Source organism: Sciurus carolinensis, chromosome 1 (genome assembly GCF_902686445.1).
Source record: "Sciurus carolinensis chromosome 1, mSciCar1.2, whole genome shotgun sequence".
Lineage (NCBI taxonomy): Eukaryota > Metazoa > Chordata > Mammalia > Rodentia > Sciuridae > Sciurus > Sciurus carolinensis.
The window spans coordinates 79,845,169-79,862,429 of NC_062213.1; the positions used below are offsets into that span (position 1 = coordinate 79,845,169).

Consider the following 17,261-nt stretch of genomic DNA (forward strand, 5'->3'; position numbering starts at 1 on the left):
CTTTACTTTGGCTTTTCACCTGTTTCCATATAATCTGTTCCTAGAATGCTCTAGCTTCCAATCTATAAATCTTGTAAATCAGCCACTGAGTGTTCTCTTACTTAGGTTAATGTCAGAATTCTGGAATAATTTAGATGGTAATTCAGAAAAGGTGTTATTGATAAGGTATTTGTTGAAATAATGTATGTAATAACATTTTGACAGAAACATAGAGACAAAAATTAATGCTTGATTCAAAATATGAAGGGCACCTAGGAGTCTTGTCTATTTGAGTCTTGTCTCTAGAAAACAATTCCTAATACCTATGTGTAGAATGATGGAACATAATGGGTTTAAGCAAGAAGGGTTAATTGATAAGTCTGTAATATCATATCAGGGATGCCATAGATGAAAATAAAGTATAGCCTCAGGAAGTAACTGTAACTTGGAAAGCCATCAGCACTTTTCTCTTCATCTTCATCTCTCTTTTTCTGCTCATTTGCCTCATTTGCTTCTCCATCAGCTATTGGCCATCTTAGCTCTTGCAGCCTGTAGTTTTTCAGCTCTTGAGTTCGCATGTTACAGTTCTAGCCACACAAAGAGACTGCCTAGCAGTCACTGAATCCCAGTTCCACAGTCCTGGGGAAAAGAACCATCACTGTCTGGGATATCCCCATGTAGTAGTAACTTATGGACACAAGTATCTAGATGGCTAACGGGATTGTAGTACCTGAGACATGGAATGTTTTGACCTGGGTGAGCAGACACTCCGAAGATGTCTGCTACACTGTCCTTATTATCTTAAATTCCTTTTTTTAGAAAATAATACTAATTTAAGACTAGATTGGATTTTTCTCTTTTCAAGAGAGAAAATGGTAACTATAAATTCAGAATATTCCTAAAACATGCTGTAAACAGTTTACTGTACTATTGTCTGTGTCTTGACTGGGTAGTTGGTATGTTCCCTTTGGTAGAGAGCTATGTGTATTATGAGTATTTCCAATATGTGCATTTCCACTGTTTGTCTGATTTGATTTGACATTGGCCACTCAGTTGATGACTTTATGGTCATCATTAATAACAAGAAATCTCCTACATTCCTGTTGGCAGAGTGTGGATTCCATTGACTTTCCTGCTTGTTTTCCAGGGAGGAGCCTTGTCTTTGTATACTGCTCTCACCATGCAGCAGAAACTGGCCGGTGTCACTGCACTCAGTTGTTGGCTTCCACTCCGGGCTTCATTCCCACAGGTAGCCTGGTTTAGATTTCTGAGCTAAGAGGTAGCAGATAATGTTGAGGTCATCCCTTTTATTTTAATTAATAAAGTTTATTTATTTTAGCAGTTTTGGGTTTATAGCAAAATTGAGCAGAAAGTAAACTTTCCATTGTTGAAATCCCACATCACAGTGGGACCGTCCTTAAAATCAGTAGATCTAAGACATCATTACTACATAGTTTATCTCAGTCATCCTTTTTAAATTTTATTTTATTATGTTACCAGGGATTGAACCTAGGGGTGCTTAACCACTGAGCCATGTCTGTGGCCCTTTTTAAATTTTTTATTTTAAGACAGGATCTCAAAGTTGCCTAGGGCCTTACTAAGTTGCTGAGGCTGGTCTTGAATTTATGATCCTCCTGCCTCAGCCTCCCAAGTAACTGGGATTATAGATGTGCCACCTGCCTGGCTCAGTCATCCTTTTTTAAAAAGAATTTCTTTGGATATATGTGAAGTGTTACTAGGGTTTTTTTCATACACTATATTGTCTTTATTGTGGATTGCATAGAATGGAATAAGAAATAAGCCTTATGTCATAAATCTTTTATTTGAAGATTTATATTTTAAGGGGTATATGGAAATTAGGGCTATTTTTAACACAGAGAACTTTTTTTTTTTTTTTTTCAGTACTGGGGATTGAACTCAGGGCCTTGTGCTTACAAGGCAAGCACTCTACCAGCTGAGCTATCTCCCCAGCCCGAGAACTATTTTTAATGTTTAATATATTCAGTGTTTAATAACAATTTTACTATAGAATGTAATTTCTAAATATTCAACAATGAAGCAATATATAATACATAATAATATAATACATAATATAATGGAAGATGTAGACATTAGTTTCAAATTCATTTTTTTGGAGGGGGTGGTGCTAGAGGTCAAACACAGGGCCTCATGCATGGCAAACACATGACCACTGAGTTATGTCTCCAGCCCCAAATTTATTTATAAATCTAATGTTTTATCTTATTACTATTTACTAACTCTGTGGTGTCTTGTACTTAATAGGTATTATTTAATAACTGTCTTATTTAAATCAGTTAAATAAAAGCTGAGAAGAACCTGATTGACCTAATGTGTCCTAATAGTTATTGATTACTTCTCATATCAAGACACTGAAAATATAAAAATGAATTAAGATGTAATAGATTTCAAGAAATGATTCGTTGGGAAGACATGTTATAAATATAAAGCAAGGCAATCATATTCTATAGAATTTTACATAAAGGGATATGGAGAGTATGGTAGGAAACTTTCTTTGGCCAAATATCACCTGAAATAGTAAGTAATAACATGTTGTCTGTGCACCTCTGTCTATAGTTTTAAATGTCTGGCATAATGCCTTATACATGTCAATAACTAATACTTTTCTTCTGTTTTGCAGCATCCTATCAGTGGTCCTAATAGAGATATTTCTGTTCTTCAGTGCCATGGAGATTGTGATCCTTTAGTTCCCCTAATGTTTGGTTCTCTTACTGTTGAAAAACTAAAGACTTTGGTAAATCCAGCAAATGTAACCTTCAAGATCTATGAAGGCATGATGCACTGTTCATGTCAACAGGTAGGTATCTGGAAACAGTGATCAGAGTCATAGTTGCAACTTATTGACATATTTAAGACGAATAACATTTGACACTTGGAGATATTTAATAGGAGAAGATGTATAGTACATGATAATGTACTATAGTAGCAGTTTTTGAAAAGTATCCTGCAGCCATCCAAGTGTGGTGGTGGCACATGCCCAGCTACTCTGGAGGCCACAGCAGGAGGACTGCAAGTTTTAGGCCAGCCTCAACAATTTATCAAGACCCTGTCTCGAAATAAACAACAAAAATGGCTGGCGGTGTGGCTCAGTGGCAGAGCACCCCTTGGTTCAATCCTCAGTACCACAAAATATTTAAATAAATTAAAAAATTTAAAAAGTGCATACCTGTAATCCCAGCTACTAGAGCCTAAGGGAAGAACAATGCAAGTTCAAGGACGATCTGCGAAATTTAGGAGATTATCTCAAAATAAAAAGGACTGGGGATGTATTCTAGGGTTTAATCCCTAGAATCACTAAAAGAAATAGTGCCCTGAAAAAATGAGACAGGCGAGATTAATTTTATCTTAGAAAGTGCTGGGTTCATTAAAAAAAGAACTGGATTTTGAGGAATGAACAGAATCCAGATAGCAAATAGCAGGCAAGGTCTATGTAAAATGGACAGTAAAAGCAAACTGTCCATTTTGGTCAAAGTCTTTGGAAAAGCTAGATGCTGTAGGATAGAAGAAAGAGGGAGGGGCTCATTCTCTAAACAACAGGAAGCCATCAGTGTTGATCAAAGTGAGATGTGATGTAATCCCTGAGCAAGTGAGGCAGACTCCTGTAGAACTTAGAGGTTAATTCTGTGAGTAGGAAACAAGGGAGTGTCAAAGAGGTCCCAAAATTTTAGTTCACATGACTAGGATGTCATCATAAAGTAAGTACAAGGAGCAGTTTCAGAGTAACAGGAAGGAGATGATACTGAATTTGGTAAACATTTCAAGATGTACCTCTAATGTATCAAAATATAGGGTGTTGGAGCCAGACATGGTGGCACACTCCTGTAATCCCAGCAGCTCAGGAGACTGAGGCAGGAAAATCACAGGTTCAAATCCAGCCTCAACCAATTTAGCAAGGCGCTAAGCAACTTAGTGAGACCCTGTCTCAAAATAAAATATAGAAAGGGCTAAGGATATGACTCAGTGGTTAAGCACCCCTGGGTTCAATCCCCAGTACCAAAAAAAAAAAGACAAGTATTTCCAACAACCCTATTGTTTTGTGGGGTGTGGGGGGCAGATTACAGGAGTGTGCCACCATGTCTGGCTCCAACACAACTATTTCCAACACCCTATTTTTTTTTTTTTTTTTTTTTTTTTTTTTTTTTTTTTTTGGTACTGGGGATTAAGCCTATAAATGGAGACTTGGAATAATTGGTCAGTATTGTTGATCAGTAAAGAATTAGTATGCTCAAAGAACATCATCATTGGGGCTGGGGAGATAGCTCAGTCGGTAGAGTGCTTGCCTTGCAAGCACAAGGCCCTGAAAAAACTGAGAGAATTTTGGGGAATACATTTGAATTTAGGCTAAAGAAAAGAGGAGTTATATGTTGAGAGTATGGGAGGAGGGAATTTCCATAGGAGGAAGCAGTATCATGTATGTCAGAGGATTAAAGTAAGATAGGCCAGGAAGGAACTATCCATTATTAAGCATCCATTATTAAACCATCTCTGACCTTGGCTGTTTGGGAAGGAAGAGCCAAACTACATGGACCATGTGATAATAGATGAGGAAACAAGGAAGTAGAGGTGGTGTACAGATCTTTTTAAAAAAAGTTTTGGTGAAGAGTAAGAGGCCCCTTTTTAATTAGTTGAGAGAAAGATCTGTGAGTTGGTCCAAGGAGGAAGAGGAGGCAATGGAAAAAATATAATTGAGAGGAAGAAGTCTAGAGGAATCATATAATAGAATTAAGACTATATTTTAGGAGAAAATACTTTGAATCAAAATAAAAGAGAACAGGTGAATATAAACAGATGTCAAGGTAGAAAAGAAAGGGTATTTGGAAGCTTACATTAGATGCTTTTTCAGTAAAGTAGGAGATGTGGTCATTTGATAAGAATGAAGTGGGGTCTAGATAGGTTTGGGGGCTTGAAAAGGCCTAGAAAAAAGATTGGTGGCTAAGTAGTGAGGTTGTCCATGCAAACACTGTTTATATCCACTCAGACTGGTTAATTCACTTGCTTTAAAGATAGAAAAGGTAGGTAGTAATATGACTTACCTAGAAGACAAAGGGGGCTTGAGATCCTAAGAAGTATTGCGTGCACTAAAGTGGGAGGGGGAGATGTTGGCAGCCTAAGTACCCACGTGGGACTGAGGGTTCAGAGCATCACAAGTACCCTAAATTTAGATGATTCCTTGTGCTGTTGCATTTGAGGCAGGAATGGAAAGTAAGGTGAGACAGGGGGATATAGTATCATAGAAAACCGTTAGCACTTCACTATGTTGTAAAATCAATTTCATGCTTTGACTTTTTTCTTCCTTTCTTTTTTTTTTTTTTTTTTTGTGGTACTGGGGTTGAACTCAGGACCACCTGCATGCTAAGCCCTTTGTGTGCTTCTTTTCTGAGTGACTAAATTATAAAGTTGAACATTGTCTGCATGGCTGATTTGTGGAATGGTGAGGCCAAGGCCTTAAAGTGTAAAAGGCAGGAAGTGGGTTTGAGGGAGTTGGGAAAACTGTGAGCCAGACACAGGAGACTTCCAGGAGAAAGTTTGTTCTATAATAAATCATTCTTATATTCATGTTCATATCTTTCCAGGCCTATCTTAGGTACATGGTTTCTTTCAAATGTTTAATTGCATGTAATTCCTATTTAAAGGCACAAAATAGCTTATGCTATGGATTTAACATTTCATTCTAATGAGTGAATGGTAAAAGTGAGACTGATACTTGGTTGTCAGTTATTGTGCACTTACTGAGTCTTCTTGGTATAGGTACTGTCACTTCTAAATGTCTACATTCCCCAGTGTTTTATTTTATTTAAATATCAGAAAATGTAGACCATTTTCATGGAACTAGATAATAATTGGAAGCTGTGATTTCAGTACATGATAATCATCTAGGGTATGTTCTGAAATTTCTGTTCGAGCCTCATTTCTCTTTCATGTCTCTTTATTATAGTAATAAAAATATGACTTCAGCTTACCTCTGTTTCTACTTGGATTTTATTAATGACATTTTTTTGGGGGGGGTGCTGGGAATCGAACCCAGGGCCTTGTGCTTACAAGGCAAGCACTCTACTGACTAAGCTATCTCCCCAGCCCCTATTAATGACATTTTAGTGAGGATTTAACTTCTGACTTATGTTGCTGCTTATTAATTTTAACTTTGTCTCAAACAGGAAATGATGGATGTTAAGCAATTCATTGATAAACTCCTACCTCCGGTTGATTGACATCACTAAGAGGCCTTGTGTAGAAGTACACCAGCATCGTTGTAGTAGAGTACAAACCTTTCCCATGCTCAATCTTAAAACTTCTAAAGTTTGCAGTGTTCAAATGTTTTGCAGATACACACCAATGATACAGACTAAATAATGTCTCCACATGGGAAATTTATGACCTTTTAAGTTTCTACACATGTATTTGTATAAGATGATCCAGAATATACTAGTATTAAAATAAGTGAAGCAGCTAGCTGCTTTTTCTTAAATGTAATTCAGCAAAATAAAATACTACAACCAAATTTTTTATCATATCATTTTAAAATTACTAGTATGCTTGACAAAAATTTGTTTCAGTATAAACAAGCAGTTAAGATATAAACAATTTATGCATGCTGTGACTTGGTCTATGGATTTATTCCAAAATTGCTTAGTCACCATGCAGTATCTGTATTTTTTAATATACGTATTCATATATACATAATGATGGTATTACATAAGATTAGATGGTGTTACATTATTCCTGATAATAGGGATAATGCTTTTTAAGTGTCAACAGAGAATAGTGTTGCTCTTTTCAGTTAATGGCCCTTTTATTTAGGGGACCAGGCTGTTCTTTTCCCTGATATCATTTCTATTTAATATTCTTTTCTTCTCTCAAGAAAAAAAAGTTCTTTCTTTCTTGATTGTACTTCAGTAGTAGACCAGATATTGCTACTACAATATCTACACCTACTGTTGATACATACTGTAATTTGACATTCTGAATCACTGACATATGATATTTAAAATCTATGTATGCTTTAAAAGAAATCAAACATTACTTAAACTTCCTGCACTACATATTTCAAAAAACTATACCTTAATCCAAATTTAGACCTATTAGTTATTAGGATATTCAAATCCAGGTAATAAGAATAATTCTGTAGTTTTATTTTTTCTGTAAACAACTGAGAATAATTAGGTCATATTTTGGTATGTTCTGAAATATTTAAGACTACTCTTAAAAACTGGTTTCTAAAATGATTGGGTCTTGTAGCATACAGTTTAAATTTACTTTTTCTATACATGTGTTTGAAACCACCTACTACAGAAAACGAGCTATCCATTATAAGAAGTTGCTTTATTTTTATCAGCCAGTGCACTTATTTGAAATTTTTACTTTAGTCAGATGATTTTTAAAATTAGTGTTTCTGTGCAAACATAAAAATTGCAGAGCCAGTGCAGTGGCACATACCTGTAAATCCAGCAACTCAGGAGGCTGAAGCAGGAAGATCACAATTGACAAGGCCAGCCTCAGCAACTTCTCAAGGCCCCAAGCAGTTTAGCAAGACCCTGTCTCAAAATAAAAAATAAGAGGGGCTGGGGAGGTATCTCAGTGCTAAAGCACTCCTGGGTTCAATTCCTACTACCCCCCCCCAAAAAAGAGCAATCCTTTGGTTATATAGCATCAGAATTTCCAGATTATTGGTAAAAATTATTTGAAAACAAATTTATAGGAAATAAGGATGAATCAGACCCCTATATGTATGGTATAGTACCCACACAGTTTAGTACATCACAAAAATGTATGCTTAATATTTCTGAACTGTTCATTTTTCTTCTGTATTCCAACTGACCAAAACAATGTTAAGAATGCATCTTTACAAATGGGTGCTAATTGATAATGGAAATAATTTAGTAATGGTCAATATAGGATGTTAATGAAGCCATATGTTTATGTCTGGATTTGAAAATTTTAAACAATCATTTACTAAGTCATTCTTATTTTAACTTGAAGAACATAAACTGTTAATTTCAGTTATATAAATCAGTAAGATCTTATTTATGGCAAGAAATATTCCGTTGAAATGTTGTGCTGTAATGTGGGAAAATGTTGGTGTTTTTCACAGTTTCTATAAATGTGAAATAAAATTTAATTCTGACCTTTCTGTGACTTTTTTTTTACATTTGGGTTTATCTTGAAATAAGTGTCTGTAATACAAGGGAGAAAGATAACAATGTAATTACGAGAAAATGCATTGGGAGACAAACTTTGATGTTGGTGTTACTGGCTTTGAATGGAACCAGGCATGAGAAATAATCTGATGTTATTTAATTTAATTTTTAAAAAATGCCCACATTTAACTTTCAGAGTTCCTAACCTACTTAAGAAGTTTTATTTGGTATTTTCCTTTTGTCTTTTTCTATAGTGCAGTGTCCACTTGAACTTTTAAATTAGGATCTCAAATTAGCTATCCAGCTATTCCTATAATCCAAATAGATCGTGTCAGCTGGGTGCAGTGGCACCACTTGAGAAGCTAAGGCAGGAGGATCAGAAGTTCGTGGTCAGTCAGCCTCAGCAACTTAGCAAGACCCTGTCTCAAAAAAAGAGCTAGGGATATAGCTCAGTGGTAGCACCTCTAGGTTTAATCACCAGCACTTCTCTGCCCCTGTTCCCCCAGTTTTTCTCTTTGTAGTTTACCCTTGACATCTAACTTTCCCAGTACTGGAATCCTTTCTGTTCTAAATAGTCTTTCAGTTTCTGCTTTTGAATACTTAAAGTGAACCAGCTCACCTTTTGTTTAGTCTGTTATACTTTTACATAGTCCTAATTATAAGAGAGTTCTATAACAGAAATATTGTCTGACTTCAGTTCTTATGAATTAATCCTCTGCAGCACCTTAGTTGATGTGATAACCTTGTTGGGGGGGGTGCATGTTGGTAGGGATAGAACCCAGAGCCTCACACACAATGGGCAACTACTATACCACTGAGCTATACCCCTATCCCTCATGTGATAATGATTATTTCATCATCCTTATTTTAAAAAAAGCATGTTCACAGTTAGTTGTGATCAGAGCTTCATACTGTATCTGCCAATAGTTAACAATAATTTTTTATGTATATATAAATTTGGGAAATTTGCCTGTTACCACAGTGTCTTGATAATTTTTAAAAGTAGATTTATGACACATTAACCACCCTCCTAATAAGTACTATGAATACCATTTTATTTTGTAGAAACTACTAAAAAGCATACTGAGCTTATTATTTTGACACAGATCTTGCTAAATTGTTCAGGCTGGCCTTGAATTTGTAATCTTCCTGTCTTATCCTCCCCAGTTGCTAGTATTACAGGTGTGGGCCACCACTCCAAGTTTATACCAAGTATTTTATATCCTTTATTCATATGATCTTCACATCAACCTTATCTCCATTTTACTAAAGAGGAAACAGAATGGAGGTAAACTGTGCTTATAATTAGAGTTAGGATTCAAATTGATGTGCCTTATTCCATGGTCTTTACCACCTTGCTTTGTGTCCCAGGGTAATTTAAATGTTTTTAAATAGTGTCTTTTTTATTTTATTTTTTTAAATTTTATTGTAAACAAATGGGGTATAACTTGTTTCTCTGATTGTACGTGAAGTAGAAGCATACCATTTGTGTAATCATACATGTACATAGGGTAATGGTGTTTGATTCATCCTGTTAATTTTTTCCTCCCCCCCCCCCACCCGTCTTTTCCCTCTATACAGTTCCTCCTTCCTCCATTCTTGCTTCCCTCCCATCCTCCATTATGTATCATCATCCACTTATCAGTAAGATCATTTGTCCTTTGGTTTTTTGAGATTGGCTTATCTCACTTAGCTTGATATTCTCCAATTTCATCTATTTGCCTGCAAATGCCATAATTTTATTATTCTTTATGGCTGAGTAATATTCCATTGTGTATATATAACATATATGCATTCATCAATTGAGGGGCATCTAGGTTGATTCCACAATCTGGCTATTGTGAAGTGAGCAGCTGTGAACATTGATGTGGCTGCATCACTGTAGTATGCTGATTTTAAGTCCTTCAGGTATAGGCCAAGGGGTGGAATAGCTGGGTCAAATGGTGGTTCCATTCCAAGTTTTCTAAGGAATCTCCACATTGCTTCAATAATGTTTTTCGTATGATACAAAACACCTAGAAGTGCTGAGTAGAAGCCTAGTGCCAGTGGTGCATGCCTATAATCCTAGCAGCTTGGGAGGCTGAGGCAGGAGGATTGTGAGTTTAAAGCCAACCTCAGCATTTAGTGAGGCATTGAGCAACTCAGCGAGACTCTGTCTCTAATAAAATATTTTTAAAAAGAGGCTGGGTATAGGCCAAGGAGTGGGATAGCTGGGTCAAATGGTGATTCCATTCCAAGCTTTCTGAGGAATCTCCACATTGCTTTCCAGAGTGGCTGCACTAATTTGCAACCCCACCAGCAATGTATGAGTGTACCTTTTTCCCCATATCCTCACCAACACCTATTGTTGCTTGTGTTCTTGATAATCGCCATTCTAATTGGGGTGAGATGAAATCTTAGGGTAGTTTTGATTTGCATTTCTTTTATTACTAGAGATGTTGAACATTTTTTCATATATCTGTTGATTGCTTGTACATCTTCTTCTGTGAAAAATCAGCATACTACAGAGATAACAGCCACATCAATGTTCATTGCTGCTCAATTCACCATAGCCAGATTGTGGAACCAACCTAGATGCCCTTCAGTTGATGAATGGATAAAGAAACTGTGGCATATATATACAATGGAATATTACTCCACCATGAAGGATGATAAAATTATGGCATTTGCAGGCAAATGGATGAAATTGGAGAATATCATGCTAAGTGAGATAAGCCAATCTCAAAAAAATAAAGGACAAATGATCTCACTGATAAGCGGATGAAGACATATAATGGGGGGTAGGAGGGGTTAGCGTTAGGGTTAGGGTTAGGTTTAGGGTTAGGAATAAGGAGGGGGGCAAGAATGGAGGAAGGAAGGACTGTATAGAGAGAAAAGAGGGGTGGGGGAAGGGAAAAAAAAACAATCAAACAACATTGCCCTATGTAAATTTATGATTACACAAATGGTATGCCTTGACTCCATGTACAAATAGAGAAACAACATGTATCCCATTTGTTTACAATAAAAAAAAAAACTGAAAAAAAGGACATATTTGAAAGTATGGGACTTCATTAAGGGTTGTTTAATAAAATCAGCCATTAAGAGTTCTGAAAAAAAAAAAAAAAAAGAGGCTGGGGATGTGGCTCAGTGATTAAGCATCCCTGGGTTCAATCCCCAACACCAAACAAACAAAAAATAAAGCTTAGTAAAACTATGATGCAAATCATCTCACTATACAGAAATTGTAGTCTCCAGTGACCAGAGAGAACTAAAAGAACAATCTTGGGGCAAACTTAACTTTGGACTCTCTTAATCTGAGTTAAGATGTGGAAATAATTCACCATTATAAAGCAAGGAAACTTTCAGTGATTGCAAAGAAGGTGAACTAGAAAAAGTCTGGTCCCCAGCACAGTAAAATAAAAGGAAGTTTGTGTGTTTTGACCTGCATTCTGGATTGGGAGAGGAGAGGAATCTTCCCCTGAAATTTTATAACCAGAAACTTGTCTTCACATGTATTTGAGCTGTGAATTTCTGTAAGTTATGTGGGCTGGCAACACAAATTTATAAATTAACATCAAGAATCTCCTTAGGCCAGAATTGGGAGTGTAACATGATTGGTAGAATGCTTGCCTAGCATGCATGAAGTCCTGGGTTCAATCTCAATGCTAATAAAAAAAAAAAAAGAAAAGAAAAGAAATGTGCCTAAACTAGCTCTTCTCCTAGAAGAGGCAAACGAAAATACTTCAAAGAGTGAAAGCCTCAAAACCTAAATTTTGAGACTGCATACATTTAGCCCTGTCAAAAGTGAGCTCCAAATGGGCACTATGGTGAACGCCTATAATCCCAGCAGCTCCAGAGGTTGGGGCAGGAGGATCATGAGTTCAAAGCCAGCCTCAGCAACTTAGGTTAAGCACTTCTGGGTTCAATCAATCCCTAAGATAAAAAAAAACAAAAAAAACAAAAAAACTCCAACTGGGTATGGTGCTACATGCCTATAGTCCCAGCTGCTCAGGAGACAGGAGGATCATAACTTTGAGACCAACCTGAGCAACATATCCTAAAAAAAATTAAACCCACAAAATTACAAATCATCTTCAAGTGACAAAAGATCAAAGGATGTTTTAAATCCCAGTAAATTGGAGAAATAGAATTTTTAGATAGAGTATGAAAAACATAAGTGAAAAAATAATAGCATCAAATTGCAGATTTCAAAAGAAAAATTCTAAATATGAAAGATAGCCACTTCTAAAACATCTGGAAAAGCTGCAACATCTGAAACACTCAAATGTCAAAAATAGACTAGCTAAATAAATATCTACACAATGGAATTCTGTACAGCTATAGAAAAAAGAATGAGTTGGCAAGGATGTGGGGAAAAAGGTATATTCATACATGCTGGTAGAATTGCAAATTGGTGCAATCACTATGGAAAGCAGTATGGAGATTCCTCAGAAAACTTGGAATGGAACCACCATTTGACCCAGCTATCCCACTCCTCAGTTCATACCCAAAGGACTTAAAATCAGCACAGTACAGTGACTCAGCCACATCAATGTTTATAGCAGCTCAATTTGCAATAGCTAAACTATGGAACCAACCTAGATGCCCTTCAACAGATGAACGGATCAAAGAATGAAAGTATGGCATTCGCAGGTAAATGGATCTGGAGAATATCATGCTAAGCAAAATAAACCAATCCCAAAAAGCAAAGGCCGAATGTTTTCTCTGACGTGCAGATCCATAAGAGTATGAGAAAAAGTGAAAAAAAAAAGTGGGGCTAGGGAAGAATGGAGGAACTTTGAATTGGGCAGAGGAGAAGGGAGGGGGAAAGAGAGTGGGAAGGATGGTGGAATGAGACATTATTACCCTATGTACATGTATGATTGCATGACCGGTGTAACTCACCATGCTATACAGCCAGAGGAATGAGAAACTGTGCTCCATTTGTGTATAATGTGTCAAAATGCATTCTGCTATTGGGCTGGGGTTGTGGCTCAGTGGTAGCAGGCTCGCCTAGCACATGTAAGACCCTGGGTTCCCATAAAAAAATAAAGGTGTCCACCTACAACTAAAAAATATATATTAAAAAATGCATTCTGGGGGCTGGGGAGATAATTCAGTTGGTAGAGTGCTTGCCTTGTAAGCACAAGGCCCTGGGTTCGATCCCCAGCACCAAAAAAAAAAAAAAAAAAAAAAAAAAAAATGCATTCTGCTGTCATGTATAACGAATTAGAACAAAAAAAAAAAAGTGGAAAGAATCAAAATATGTCAACTGATGAATGAATCAAAATGTGGAATTGGCGTATTAGTCCATACAATTGATTGTTTATTGAGGCACAAAAAAGGATGAAGTCCTGATATGTGCTAAAACATGCATAATCTAGAGACAGAATCAGTGGTTGCCAGGGAACAGGGTGTGGAATGGTCACTGATAGCTAATGAACTTGAGATGTTTTTTGGTTTTTTTTTTGTTTTTTTTTTTTTTGGTGGGGGGAGAGGGGTATGAAAATGTTCTAAAATTAGACTGTGATGATAGAAACAACTGTGTAAATACACACACAAAAACTATTCAAATGTATGATTTGAAAAAGGTTGAATTTTATGGTATGTAAATTGTATCTCAATAAAGCCATTAAAAACAAGAATGAAGATGCACTGTATTAGTTGGGAAGGATTTGAGAGACATTGTCAGAAAAGAAAAATATTGTAAAAAATGGAAAAGGGTGGAGGAAAAAGACCATATATTTGACTTGGCTAGAATTTATATTTGAAAAAAATATATTAAAAGGATCCTGAAATGCCTAATTAATGATTATCTGTGGAACATGAATTAGGTAGAAATGAGGTTAGTAAGGATAGGAGTACAAATGAGCAAACCTACCCTTGGTATACTTTGTTCATTCTTCAGATTTTTAAAACATTTTTTATTATTAATTTTAAGACAAAGTCCTTGAATTTGTGATCCTCCTGTCTCAGCTGCCCAAGTAGCTGGGATTACAGGTATATGCCACCATGCCTGACTCAGATTTTTTATTTTTTATTATTATTATTTTTACTGAGTTGGAACATAAAGTTGATATTCTAACCATTTCAGTTTTGTGGAGGTGTTTGTTTGTTTTTGGTACCAGGGATTGAACCCAGGGTCACTTAACCACTGAGCCACATCCCCAGCCTTTTTTATATTTTATTTTGAGACAGGGTCTTGCTAAGTTGCTTATAGCCTCACTAAATTGCTGAGGGTGACCTTGAACTCACAATCCTACCTCAGCCTCCGGAGCTGCTGGGATTATAGGTGTGCACACCACGCCCGGCCATTCTAACCATTTCTAAGTGTGCAGTTCAGTGACATTAAATACATTCATCTTGTTGTGCAACATCACCATCACCCATCTCTAGAACTTTATTGTATTCCAAAACTTAAGTCATACTAATTCATGGCCTATTAAAAAATTCAAATGGGTGAGTTCAACTATATATTAGATCTAAGAAAACTGAAAGATAACTCTGAGGAATTTATTCAGTAGGAAGCCTAACAAGCAGATGGGAGGGCAAAAGATTAAAGAGGTTCAATATAAAGTTTAATGGAAATTGCAGAAGAGGAGAACAGAATGGAAGAGAAGTGGTATTTGGTGATAAAATGACTGAAAAATTTTACAGATTTAAGGAAGAGTAGGAAACCTCAGATTCAGTTACTAATAGGATATGCAAAATCTCTCTTGAGACATCATGGAGAAAAGCAAAACTGAGCACCATATAAAAAGGTCTGAATAGCAAATAGAGTAAACCTACTTGAACTGTCACATAGATGTAAGAAAATCACCACTAGAGGTCAGAAGATAATGGAGTAATATTAAAGCTGGAGAGAAAATGGCAATTTGAAATTTTCTATATAGGTACTAAATCAAGAGAAAAGGCAAAATAAACCATGTAAATAAAGTTTATAAGAAAAAAAGACTTCTGACAGAACTCTTTTTTTTTTAGTTGTAGATGGACACAATATCTTTATTTTATTTGTTTTTATGTGGTGCTAAGTATGGAACCAGTGCCTCACATATGTTAGGCAAGCACACCACCACTGAGCTACAACCCCAACCCCTGATAGAACTTTTAGAAGATGTTCCTTCAGAAGAAGAAAAGTGAACATGAGGAAAAAGATTCAGAGAATGGGGAACAAAGACAGTAGTAAACATTTGAGTAACTAAAGCATCGATGACTGCATGAAACTGAAAATACTAATGTAGGGGCTAAAATGCTGGATAAAAATAAAGTACATGTAAAAATTGTATTTTATATACTAGCAATTAGCATGTGCAAATGAAAATTTGAAATTAAATTTTAAGTTATTCACAATTGCTTTTAAAAATGAATAACTCAGCGGGTTGCAGTGGTGCACGCCTGTAATCCCAGTGGCTCAGGAGGCTGAGGCAGGAGGATCACAAATTCAAAGCCAGCTTCAGAAAAAGCGAGGCGTTAAGCAACTCAGTGAGACCCTGTCTCTAAATAAAATACAAAATAGAGTTGGGGATGTGGCTCAGTGGTTGAGTACCCACTGGTACCCACTCCAAAATGAATACTTCAGCTGAGGATGTGATTCATTGATAGAGCACTTGCCTAGTGCCTGAAAGCCTGGGTTCAAACCAGTACCAAAAAAAAAAAAGAACAAATATTTAAAAATCATCGACAGGATATCAAGGCAAAAAATAAAAAAGTGCTGGTGAAACTTTTAAAAAGAACTAAATAAATGGAGACATACACTATGTTAATGGATTGTGCTATGTCTGGATACAATTTAAGTGCATTCCCCAAGATTTGTGTTTTGAAATTTAACCCCTATTGTGAGGTGTTAAGAGGGTGGAAACTTAATCTGACTACAGTGGTGTTGGGAGGTGGAGCCTTTGGGAGTTGATTAGGATTAGATACAGTTATGGGTGTGGATCCTCCCATAATTGAATCCTGTTGGTTTTTTGTAAGGACAGATGAGAGGACACACACATGCATCTTCCCTGTCTCTTGCCATGTTACACCCTGCACTTCCTTGGACTCTGCCAGCAAGAAAACCCTCACTGGATATAGCTACTAAATCTTGGACCTCCAGAATCATAAGCCCAAATAAAACTTTCTTTAAAATGATATCCCACCACAAGTATTTAATTATAGTAATGAAAAATGAACTAATAGAGATTGGAAGAGTCAACCTAGAAAACATGTTATTTCTCACATTGATAGACAAGTTTAATGCAATTGCTGTCCAAATCCCAATGAGATTGTTATACATAAAATGATTCTAAAAATTTTATGGGAAGGTAAAAGAAATTAGAATAACTTAAGGATATGGAAAACAACAGGAGAAATAACTCTACCAGATTTCAAGATTTATTAAACAATGACAGTACTCAAAACTGTGGTATTAGCAGAGAGATAAACATAGATGAAATGAACAAAATAATGGTGAAATAGCCTTACATAAATGTAGACTACTGATACTGACAAGGGTACAAAATATTTTAATAGAAAAAGGATAGTTTTTCAACAATGGTTCTGGATCAATTAGAATCCACAGGCAAAAAAGCAGTTTTTTTCCATCTAAACTTTATACATCGTATACAAATGTATGCAAAATGGATCATAGATTTAAGTGTCAAATGTAAAAGTCATGAAACGTAAATAAGAAAACTCAGAAAATCTTTGGGACCTAGGACTTGAAACATTTTTTATATGAACAAAAGCATACCCCATATGAAAAATAAATTGATGAATCAGACTTCATTGAAATTAAAAATTTTGCTCTTTCAAAGACTCTGTTGAGAAGATGAAAAAACAAGCTAAGACTGGGAGAAAATATTTACAAACTGCATATCTTGACAAAATTAGTGTTTAGATTATGTAAAGGACTATCAAAACAGTTTTTTTAAAAAAAAGCATAAACAGTCCAATTAGAAAACAGGCAGAAGAATGAAGAGATAGTTCATGGCGGGCGCTATAAGGATGTAGGGACATGGAAAGATGATTGACATCACTAAGTCATAAAATAAGTAGAAATACTGCATGCCTATGGTATGTAGAAATAACAATTCCAAATGCAGGTAAAGATGCAGAGAAATTTGATGTCTCATTCGTGGCTCATGG

General features: G+C 36.0%; 1 protein-coding gene across 4 annotated transcripts in view; it reads left to right on the top strand.

The window, feature by feature from the left end:
- Positions 1-7,458, top strand: part of Lypla1 (lysophospholipase 1) — a 38,412-nt gene extending 30,954 nt beyond the window's left edge. For 3 of the 4 annotated variants that reach the window (XM_047563070.1, XM_047563077.1, XM_047563056.1), the window contains 3 exons: positions 1,127-1,228; positions 2,639-2,815; positions 6,174-7,458. In XM_047563070.1, the coding sequence (XP_047419026.1) occupies positions 1,127-1,228; positions 2,639-2,815; positions 6,174-6,227 (333 nt within the window). In that variant the 3' untranslated portion in view covers positions 6,228-7,458. The remainder of the gene's footprint in view (positions 1-1,126; positions 1,229-2,638; positions 2,816-6,173) is intronic. The other variant, XM_047563060.1, reaches the window with a different exon arrangement.
- The last annotated feature ends 9,803 nt before the right edge of the window (positions 7,459-17,261 follow it).